Genomic DNA, 12045 nt, shown 5'->3' with positions numbered 1-12045 from the left:
ACTGACTCACTGAGGGTGACAACGATGCACCAAAAATGCAAAAATCTCATTCTCTCTCTCCTCTCCTCCCTATTTTTTAAAAATTCACCTTTATTTAACTAGGCAAGTCAGTTAAGAACATATTCTTATTTTCAATGATGGCCTAGGAACGGTGGGTTAACTGCCTTGTTCAGTGGCAGAACGACCGATTTTCACCTTGTCAGCTCGGAGGATTCAATCTTGCAAACCACCTGCCTCTCATTGCACTCCACTGCCTGTTACGCGAATGCAGTAGAAGCCAAAGTAAGTTGCTAGCTAGCATTAAACTTATCTTATAAAAAACAATCAATCAATCATAATCAACATTTATAACTACACATGGTTGATGATATTACTAGTTTATCTAGCGTGTCCTGTGTTGCATATAATCGATGCAACGCTGGGGGATGATTTAACAAAAACGCATTTGCGAAAAAAGCACAATCGTTGGACGACTGTACCTAACCATGAACACCAATGCCTTTCTTAAAATCAATACACAGAAGTATATATTTTTAAATCTGCATATTTAGCTAAAAGAAATCCAAGTTAGCAGGCAATATTAACCAGGTGAAATTGTGTCACTTCTCTTGCGTTCATTGCACGCAGAGTCAGGATATATGCAACAGTTTGGGCAGCCTGGCTCATTGCGAACTAATTTGCCAGAATTTTACGTAATTATGACATAACATTGAAGGTTGTGCAATGTAACAATAATATATAGACTTAGGGATGCCACCCGTTAGATAAAATACCGAACGGTTCCGTATTTCACTGAAATAATAAACATTTTGTTTTCGAAATGATAGTTTCCGGATTCGACCATATTAATGACCAGAGGCTTGTATTTCTGTGTGTTATTATGTTATAATTAAGTCTATGATTTGATAGAGCAGTCTGACTGAGCGCTGTGCTCTTCGCAAGCACAGCGCTGTTTATGACTTCAAGCCTATCAGCCTAATGGCTGGTGTAACTGATGTGAAATGGCTAGCTAGTTAGCGCTAATAGCGTCTCAAACGTCACTCACTCTGAGACTTGGAGTAGTTATTCCCCTTGCTCTGCAAGGGCCGCGGCTTTTGTAGAGTGACGGGTAATGCTGCTTCGAGTGTGGTTGTTGTCGATGTGTTCCTGGTTCGAGCCCAGGTAGGGGCGAGGAGAGGGATGGAAGCTATACTGTTACACTGGCAATACTATAGTGCCTATAAGAACATCCAATAGTCAAAGGTATATGAAATACAAATGGTAGAGAGAAATAGTCCTATAAATACTATATTAACTACAACCTAAAACATCTTACCTCGGAATATTGAAGTCTCATGTTAAAAGGAACCACCAGCTTTCATATGTTCTCATGTTCTGAGCAAGGAACTTAAACGTTAGCTTTTTTACATGGCACATATTGCACTTTTACTTTCTTCTCCAACCCTTTGTTTTTGTATTATTTAAACCAAATTGAACATGTTTCATTATCTATTTGAGGCTAAATTTATTTTTATTGATGTATTATATTAAGTTTAAAAAAGTGTTCATTTGGTATAGTTGTAATTGTCATTATTACATTTTTTTTAAATAAAAATTGTCCGATTAATCGGTATCGGCTTTTTTGGTCCTCGGGGTTGAAAGATCGTAATCGGTCGACCTCTAGTGGGTAGTTAGTATATGGGGCTTTGGTGACAAAACGGATGGCACTGTGATAGACTGCATCCAATTTATTGAGTAGGGTATTGGAGCCTATTTTGTAAATGACATCGCCTGTCCACATCATCCAAACAGAAGACAGGTCCAATATCATAACTGTGACATACTCTGGGCAGCTTTCAAATAGTTGTGACCTCATTTTGGCTGTCTTCACCAGCTAGCTAATCAGGAGGCCTATGGTGCAGTCAGAGCTGGTATCCCCATTCAGACCCATGTAATGACTGCCATCTGCTGGTGAATGGGAGTAATAGTAATTTAGTAATAACAGAACATATGGGTAATACACCGGCTGTAGGGCCTTCTTAATACCAAACACTAGAAGGGAGCCAATTATAGCCTTTCGAACCATGTATGGTGAGATAGCTTGCCTGAGACCTAAAATACATCTGCCGGCCCCTGACTAGAAGGTAACTTCTGGGGGGGGGTTTAACTCTTGAGTGTTGAAAGATTTGGAACTAGTTGGTCACATCACAGTTGAGTTTACTGTGTCATTATTCCCTTTGAGGAAATGTGTCTGGTGTCTTATCAAGCAGCTTTGGACAAACAACAACAGTACAGGGTATTTATTACCTAATACAACAGACAACAGAGGGCATTATATACATGTACAGACACCAGGGGCATTAGTATATGGAGGGACATTAAAGATCACATACATACAGGATCTGAGTCTGCAGCCTGATAGTGCCAGCACATATTCAATGTCAGGCAAGGAATGTTAGGTTACAATACGTTACAAAGGGACAATCTTATACGTTATTCAAAGCAGGGTTGGAGTTAATTCAATTTCAATTCCAGTCAGTTCAGAAAGTGAACCAAATTTTGATTTAAAAAATGTCCTCATTGAAAAGCATTGGAATTTGAATTTTAGAGTGCTTCCTGAATTGAGTGGAATTGAAATGGAATTGACCCCAACCCTGATTCAAAGTAATGTGGGGACAACCTGTCAGATCAATCATAACAGTCCATTCCCTTCTGAGGTCTGGGATGTGGACCTACTAAATCCGGACGAAGACCCCCTCTCTGGTCCCCGTGACTTCCTGACCAGGGCACCCAGGTTCCCCCTGAACTTCTCCCCCACGAAGGCATACAGCACTGGGTTAACAAAGCTGTGGACCAGGGCCAGGCTGTGGGTGACCTGGAGGGCCAGGTCCACCCTGTTCCTCACAGCACAGTCGAAGCGCACCAGCTTGGCCCTCATCAGGGTGTCGGCCATCACCGTCATGTGTAACGGCGTCCAGCACAGGAGGAAGGCGAACACCACGGCAATGATGACCCGCATGACCCTGTGCTTCTGGAAGCCGTGCGTCTGCAGCAACCGGGCCACGGTGATGCTGTAGCACGCCACCATGATGACTAGTGGGAGCAGGAACCCTAGGATGTGGCGTAGGCCGCGAGTAGCGAGCCGCCAGTGGGTGGCGCTGCTGAGGTCAAAGTGCTCAGCACACCTCGTCGGACCACCTCTCTGGGGCGTGAAAGCGTCGTTGAAGAGGGCAGGGAGAGAGAGGGCGCCCCCCAGAGTCCAGATGAAGGTGCAGGCGTACCATCTGCAGGCCCTTCGGCGGCCCTTTCGGGACTTGGCAGGGCGAACGATCACCAGGTAGCGGTCGACACTGATACACACCAGGAACAGGATGCTGGTGTAGAAGCTAGCCTCCATAACCAGGCTGAGGAACTTACACAGGAAGTCACCAAAGATCCAGCCGTGGAGCGTGGCTGCAGCCCAGAAGGGCAGGGTCAGAGCCAGCAGCCCGTCAGCTACAGTCAGGTGAAACAGGTAGACGTCGGATGGGGTCAGGGACTGTTGACTGAAGCCAATCACGAGCCCCACAAGTAGGTTACCAGGAACAGCCAATAGGAAGATGGCGACGTGAAGGACACACAGGAATATGACGGCACCGGGAGAAAGGGGCTGAGCTGCACAGGATAATGTGTTAAAGTTCAGGTCAAAGGAGGTGATGTTGAAGTAATAGGAGTCATTGGCTGATTTATAGTCATAGTCTGATTTATAATCATAGTCCAGGACCTCTGTTGGAGATGGGGAAAACAGTAGTCAGTGGGGATCTTTTTATGATATGATCACCTAGTCTTATACTGTTATTCTATCTAAAGCTTCTTATACAGTCAACAGTACATTTATTTCTATGGATCTATCCATCCCATCCTCCATCCACCCACCCAAACCCATCCACCCACCCACCCAAACCCATCCATCCATCCATCCACCCACCCACCCAAACCCATTCATCCAGCCACCCACCCAAACTGATCCATCCATCCATCCAACCAAACCCATCCCATCCAAACTCATCCATCTATCCTCCCAAACTCATCCATCCATCCACCTAAACCCCTCCATCCACCCAAACATCCAACAACACTCATCCATCCATCCACCCACTCAAAGCCATCCATCCACCCAGACCCATCCATCCACCCATCCAAACTCATCCATCCATCCTCCCAAACTCATCCATCCATCCACCTAAACCCATCCATCCACCCAAACATCCACCCACACTCATCCATCCATCCACCCACCCACTCAAACCCATCCATCCAGACCTATCCCTTCATCAATCCAAACCCATCCATCCATCTACTCAAACCCATCGACCCACCCAAACTCATCCATCCATCCATCCATCCATCCACCCACCCAAACCCATCCATCCATCCACCCACCCATCCATCCCTCCATCTGAATTTAATGAGTATTCTACAAACTATATAGGTTCTCACCTGTCATCTTTGCATCCAGCTCTATGATAATGAAGAGAGAATTGCCACTGTTTTAAAGACATCACAGCTGGGATGGAAGTGTCAAGACATCCTGTTAATTAAGAGAACAATGTTGTGTCACTGCACTTGAGTCATTTGTCAGCCTCAAATTCTGCCTCCTCAATGATTAGAAATGAAAGTCATAGACTCCACTTGTTCATTGAATTGTTAAAAAGAGAATGTTTGACAGCAGTTTGGAACTTTTTAGGCAGTTTCTTTTTCTGTCAGCTGTTGGTGGATCTGAGAGCACATTACTAAATATAATATGGTAAGATAGAGACAGACAGAGAAAGACTAGCCTTTAACTTCTGATGCCCTTGTCTTTGTTGAGACATCTTCACTTAAAGACATCCTCCAGTGATTTTTTTACTTTTACTGTTTTTAAAGCAGTATCCCAAGTATAAATAAAATGGCGTCGGAGGAAATGGCAGCAGTTTTACGGGCGGCAAACCAATTGTGCTATTATGTGGGGGTTTTTACAACTTGTTTTGTACATAATGTTTCTGCAACCGTATTTTACGGCAAAAAAAGAGCTTCTGGATATCAGGACAGCGATCACTCACCTCTGATTACACGAAGAGCTTCTGGATATCAGGACAGCGATCACTCACCTCTGGTTAGACAAATATTTTTTCTACAAGGAGGGCGCACAAGACATTCTCCTAACACCCCCGTTATTTGCAAGAGGAAGCGACGCTGGTACAGAGGACAAAGAACCGGATGCCTGGTCAGGACCCGGATAAGGCGAGTGGGAAAGCTCCCGTCACCGTTAATACTACTCACCAACGTGCAATCATTGGACAATAAATTAGACGAAGTACAATCACGAATATCCTACCAACGGGTCTTCAAAAACTGTCATATCCTCTGTTTCACGGAATCGTGGCTGAATGACGACATGGATATTCAGCTAGCAGGATATACTCTAAACTGGCAAGATAGACGTAAGACGGGGTGGGGGGGGGGGGGGTCTGTGCATACTTGTTAACAACAGCTGGTGCTGTCTAAGGAAGTCTAAGGAAGTCTCTAGATTTTGCTCGCCTGAAGTAGAGTATATTGTGATAAATTGCAAGCCACACAACTTGCCTAGAGAGTTTTAAGCTATAGTTTATGTGGCTGTTTTTTTACCACCACAGACAGATGCAGGCACTAAGACCGCACTCAGTCAGTTGTATACGGAAATAAGCAAACAGGAAACTCCACACACAGAGACGCATACAAAGCTCTCCCTCGCCCTCCATTTGGTAAATCTGACCTCAACTCTATCCCCCTAATTCCTGCTTACAAGCAAAAATTAAAGCAGGGAAGCACCAGTGACTCGGTCTATAAACAAGTGGTCAGATGAAGCAGATGCTAAACTACAGGACTGCATTGCTATTGTAACAGGTATGGTTATGCCTCTAAAGAAATGTGTATTTAATGTTCAAGCATTCTTATTGGTTGGTTCAACTCTGATGACAATAAGGTGGGTTGTGATTGGCCCCGATTGCAGAGAGGGGGAGATCGCGAACGTCAGGTCTTCCCAGTATGAAAATGTGATGCAATGGGTAGGTCACGTTCTGAATATTGTTTTCTATTTTACAATGTGTACAAGTTTGCTGTACGTCACTGATTTATACATGTGTGGGTATATGGTACATTTTAGGGATTGAGGTGCCTTCTGGGATGTGCTTTGGCATATGATTGCTGTAAATAAGTGTGTTAGCTAGCATACACCGATGTATGAGAGCATCAGCTGTTCCGGGCAACTTTGTGATCATGTGATCATGCTCTCTGTAGCCAACGTGAGTAAGACCTTTAAACAGGTCTACATACACAAGGCTGTGGGGCCAGATACTTATTTTCCAACTTAATTTGCAAATAAATTCATAAAAAATCCTACAATGTGATTTTCTGGATTTTTTTTCTCATTTTGTCTGTCATAGTTGAAGTGTACATATGATGAAAATTACAGGCCTCTCTCATCTTTTTAAGTGGGAGAACTTGCACAATTGGTGGCTGACTAAATACTTTTTTGCCCCACTGTACACATGGTTAGCAGATGTTAATGCGAGTGTAGAGAAATGCTTGTGCTTCTAGTTCCGACAATGCAGTAATAATCAACGAGTAATCTAACCTAACAATTTCACAACTACCTTATACACACACATTGTAAAGGGATGAAGAATATGTACATAATGATTGATGGTACAGAATGGCATAGGCAAGATGCAATAGATGGTGTTGAGTACATGATGCTCTCATGCATAAAGATGGCAAGATGCTGTAGATGATATAGAGTACAGTATATACATATGAGATGAGTAATGTAGGGTATGTAAACATTATATTAAGTGGCATTGTTTAAAGTGGCTACTGATACATTTTTTTACATCAATTTTTCCATTATTAAAGTGGCTGGAGTTGAGTCAGTATGTTGGTAGCAGCCACTCAATGTTAGTGGTGACTGTTTAAAACCTCTTGAGACTAGGGGGCAGTATTTTGATGTTTGAATGAAAAACGTACCCAAACAGGCCCAGAAGCTAGAATATGCATATAATTGTCAGATTAGGATAGAAAACACTCTAAAGTTTCAAATGTCAAAATATTGTCTGTGAGTATAACAGAACTGATATTGCAGGCGAAAACCTGAGGAAAATCCAACCAGGAAGTGCTGTTTTTCTGAAACCTCCCTGTTCCATTGCATGCCTTCCCTCCATTTAAAGGGATATCAACCAGATTCCTTTCCCTGTGGCTTCCACATGGTGTGAACAGTCTTTAGACATCGTTTCAGGCTTTTATTCTGAAAAATGAGCAAGAATGATCACATCGTGTCAGTGGATAGCTGTGTCCCCCCAGAGTTTTGCATGCGCGAGTGTTACGCCTCTGAAAAAGTGGAGAAATAATCACGAGAGTGATACGGTCTTGTTTTCTCAATAATAACTTTTAGTGCAATGAGAAAAGACCGCGATTTCCCCGGGAACTTGAGTGGAGACCAGAGCAATCGATTTAAGGCTCATAGATTAAGAGCATTTGGTAGATCACAGATTAAAATTTGTACCCTTCCATTAGGCACCACAAAATAAAGTCTACAATATAACGGTTACACATTCCTCTCACAATTCGTACCCTTTGTACGCTTCACGGATTTTAACTTTAACACAATTATATGAATGTTATCAATCTCTATCAACTAATACTGAATGCATGATCTTTTTAACCTTAGATGTTTTAAGATCCTGACATACTATGAACTTACTAATACTTTTTAATGTATAACAGGCTATGAATATTTCCTTTAACCTGTCACACGAGCAGCTTGGAGCAGACCTTTTCTCTCTCTCTTCTATTGAAGAAGCTACAGTCCGGTTGAAATATTATCGATTATTTATTGTAAAAACAACCTGGATTGATTGTAAAAAACGTTTGACATGTTTCTACGAACTTTACAGATACTATTTGGAATTTTTGTCTACCGTCGTGACCTGCACGAGCCTGTGGATTACTGAACAAAATGCGGCAACCAGAGGTTTTTGGGTATAAAAATAATCTTTATGGAACAAAACAAACATTTGTTGTGTAACTGGGAGTCTCGTGAGTGCAAACATCCGAAGATCATCAAAGGTAAGCAATTAATTTGATTGCTTTTCTGACTTTCGTGACCAATCTACTTTGCTACTTTGCGGCCTTCCTGTGACATCGGGTGGTGTAGGTGTCCTGGATGGCAGGTAGTTTGGCCCCCGTGATGCGTTGTGCAGACCTCACTACCTTCTGGAGAGCATTACAGTTGTGGGCAGAGCAGGTGCCGTACCAGGCGGTGATACAGCCAGACAGGATGCTCTTGATTGTGCATCTGTAAAAGTTTGTGAGTGCTTTTGGAAACAAGCCAAATTTCTTCAGCCTCCTGAGGTTGAAGAGGCGCTGCTGCGCCTTCTTCACCACGCTGTCTTTGTGGGTGGACCAATTCAGTTTGTCCGTGATGTGCACGCCGAGGAACTTAAAACTTTCCACTACTGTCCCGTCGATGTGGATAGGTGGGTGCTCCCTCTGCTGTTTCCTGAAGTCCACGATAATCTCCTTTGTTTTGTTGACGTTGAGTGTGAGGTTATTTTCCTGACACCACACTCCGAGGGCCCTCACCTCCTCCCTGTAGGCCGTCTTGTCGTTTTTGGTAATCAAGCATACAACTGTAGTGTCGTCTGCATACTTGATGATTGAGTTGAAGGCGTGCATGGCCATGCAGTCGTGGGTGAACAGGGAGTACAGGAGAGGGCTCAGAACGCACCCTTGTGGGGCCCCAGTGTTAAGGATCAGCGGGGTGGAGATGTTGTTACCTACCCTCACCACCTGGAGGCGGCCCGTCAGGAAGTCCAGTACCCAGTTGCACAGGGCGGGGTCGAAACCCAGGGTCTCGAGCTTGATGACGAGTTTGGAGGGTACTATGGTGTTAAATGCTGAGCTGTAGTCGATGAACAGCATTCTCACATAGGTATTCCTCTTGTCCAGATGGGTTAGTGCAGTGTGCAGTGTGGTTGCGATTGCGTCGTCTGTGGACCTATTGGGGCGGTAAGCAAATTGGAGTGGGTCTAGGGTGTCAGGTAGGGTGGAGGTGATATGATCCTTGACTAGTCTCTCAAAGCACTTCATGATGACGGAAGTGAGTGCTACGGGGTGGGGCGGTGGTTCTTTAGCTCAGTTACCTTAGCTTTCTTGGGAACAGGAACAATGGGGGCCCTCTTGAAGCATGTTTGATTGAATATGTCCGTAAACACACCAGCCAGCTGGTCTGCGCATGCTCTGAGGACGCGGCTGGGGATGCCATCTGGGCCTTGCGAGGGTTAACACGTTTAAATGTTTTGCTCACATCGGCTGCAGTGAAAGAGTCCCCAGGTTTTGGTAGCGGGCGTGTCAGTGGCACTGTATTGTCCTCAAAGCGGGCAAAGAAGTTGTTTAATCTGTCTGGGAGCAAGACATCCTGCAGCGGGAGGTCTATAGTTCCTGAGAGGCTTGATTACGCCTAGGTCTTTTGGAGGTTAGTGAACCGTTGAGGATCCAATGGCCATTATCCGGTAAACAAAAGTTTAAAAAATTGGTTTTGCTATAAGTATGTTTGGAGAGTCCTTGAAAAAGAAAATTGAATGGTTGTTGTGAGTCCCTAAGAATTTCTTAAGTTTTATATGGGTTCTGTGCGTATTTGAAAATATGATAACTTGTATGTGTGTATAATCGATTACTAGAGATTTGATAAAGTAATGCTGGGAATATAATTAGATACAATTTAAACCACCCATGTGTACGTAGGTGTTGAGTTGGTATCTAATGGATATCTAAAATTACAGGCCTCTCTCATCTTTTTAAGTGGGAGAACTTGCACAATTGGTGGCTGACTAAATACTTTTTTGCCCCACTGTACACATGGTTAGCAGATGTTAATGCGAGTGTAGAGAAATGCTTGTGCTTCTAGTTCCGACAATGCAGTAATAATCAACGAGTAATCTAACCTAACAATTTCACAACTACCTTATACACACACATTGTAAAGGGATGAAGAATATGTACATAATGATTGATGGTACAGAATGGCATAGGCAAGATGCAATAGATGGTGTTGAGTACATGATGCTCTCATGCATAAAGATGGCAAGATGCTGTAGATGATATAGAGTACAGTATATACATATGAGATGAGTAATGTAGGGTATGTAAACATTATATTAAGTGGCATTGTTTAAAGTGGCTACTGATACATTTTTTTACATCAATTTTTCCATTATTAAAGTGGCTGGAGTTGAGTCAGTATGTTGGTAGCAGCCACTCAATGTTAGTGGTGACTGTTTAAAACCTCTTGAGACTAGGGGGCAGTATTTTGATGTTTGAATGAAAAACGTACCCAAACAGGCCCAGAAGCTAGAATATGCATATAATTATCAGATTAGGATAGAAAACACTCTAAAGTTTCCAAAACTGTCAAAATATTGTCTGTGAGTATAACAGAACTGATATTGCAGGCGAAAACCTGAGGAAAATCCAACCAGGAAGTGCTGTTTTTCTGAAACCTCCCTGTTCCATTGCATGCCTTCCCTCCATTTAAAGGGATATCAACCAGATTCCTTTCCCTGTGGCTTCCCCATGGTGTGAACAGTCTTTAGACATCGTTTCAGGCTTTTATTCTGAAAAATGAGCAAGAATGATCACATCGTGTCAGTGGATAGCTGTGTCCCCCCAGAGTTTTGCATGCGCGAGTGTTACGCCTCTGAAAAAGTGGAGAAATAATCACGAGAGTGATACGGTCTTGTTTTCTCAATAATAACTTTTAGTGCAATGAACATCTCTGGGAATATAATTAGATACAATTTAAACCACCCATGTGTACGTAGGTGTTGAGTTGGTATCTAATAGATAATTTGATAAAGATGAGGTTTAAGCACTATTAAACTGTCTACAAAGTCTGGGAAATTGTGCTCTAGAAACTGATTGGAGTGTGTCCACTTTTGTTTAACTTACCCTAATGATGTAACTATAAAACGCTTATTGGATTTTCTCCGTCTGGGTACTACATTTGAAATAAAACTGCGCTTAAGGCCTGTAAATGTGTTTTATTTTTTTCTTCCCAGTATGGGAAGTTAGAGTCAATTAAGAAGGAATCTCGACGTAATTTGTCATACAAAGCCTCCATACAAAGGGTATCCATCAAACTATTTATCATTGCGTGATTAATGTGATGTAGTGAAGTAATTGAAATACGTTGCATGAGAAAACACAATCTAGTTTTATTAAAAAGCGCAAATTCTGTTTCCTAGTCAATGAATGTCGATTTAAAGCTTTGACTGCTAATCTATTCATTTGGCATGTGAGAATCATCGCCAGAGAAACGCTTGGAACTTTAATTAGGGCCATTATCTGGGAATTTTGTCATTATTATGTGCTTGATTTTACGACTACAGACATTTCTAAATTGGGTTATTTGCGGGGTTTCTTCGTCATTTCAATAGCATTGGGTATATGGTATTGACTAATATCTGGGTTTCTGATTGTAATTCAACTATTGGTATGTTTTGCCTGGAAAGATATGACCGCCAGTGTTTGTAAACTTCTTATGGCTGCAGGGGCAGTGTTGCGTAGCTTGGATGAAAGGTGCCCAGAGTAAACGGCCTGCTCCTCAGTCTGTTGCTAATATATGCATATTAGTATTGGATAGAAAACACTCTGAAGTTTCTAAAACGGTTTGAATGATATCTGTGAGTATAACAGAACTCATATGGCAGGCAAAAACCTGAGAAGAAATCCAAACAGGAAGTGAGAAATCTGAGGTTGGTATATTTTCAACCCAGGCCCTATTGAATTCACATTGGGATATGAATGAAGTTGCACATCCTAGGGCTTCCACTAAATATCAACCGTGTTTAGAAAATTGAATGAGGCTTCTGCTGTGATGTGGGAATGAATAAGAGCTGACTGAGTCATCTAACTGGCACAGAGACATTTCCTGGTCATGCGCATTCCACATGATATCGACTTGTGTTTCGTTGCTTCTGTAGACACAAAGATATTCTCCGATTGGAACTTTAT

The 12045-nt window shown here is 42.6% G+C and overlaps 1 protein-coding gene across 2 annotated transcripts; it reads right to left on the bottom strand.

Moving 5' to 3' along the window:
* Positions 1-2264: 2264 nt before the first annotated feature.
* Positions 2265-5915, bottom strand: il8r (interleukin 8 receptor). 2 transcript variants are annotated; one of them, XM_036951026.2, is made up of 3 exons: positions 5061-5915; positions 4459-4549; positions 2265-3633 (listed from the first exon to the last, which is right to left on the bottom strand). In XM_036951026.2, the coding sequence occupies exons 2-3, from the start codon at positions 4463-4465 to the stop codon at positions 2672-2674; spliced, it is 969 nt and encodes a 322-aa protein (XP_036806921.2). In that variant the 5' UTR covers positions 4466-4549; positions 5061-5915; the 3' UTR covers positions 2265-2671.
* Between the last annotated feature and the right edge of the window lie 6130 nt (positions 5916-12045).

The sequence above is a fragment of the Oncorhynchus mykiss genome, chromosome 18, assembly GCF_057628025.1.
Source record: "Oncorhynchus mykiss isolate SJ-2025 chromosome 18, ASM5762802v1, whole genome shotgun sequence".
Lineage (NCBI taxonomy): Eukaryota > Metazoa > Chordata > Actinopteri > Salmoniformes > Salmonidae > Oncorhynchus > Oncorhynchus mykiss.
Note: the sequence above shows the minus strand (reverse complement) of the source record. Positions and strands in the feature narration are given on the sequence as shown.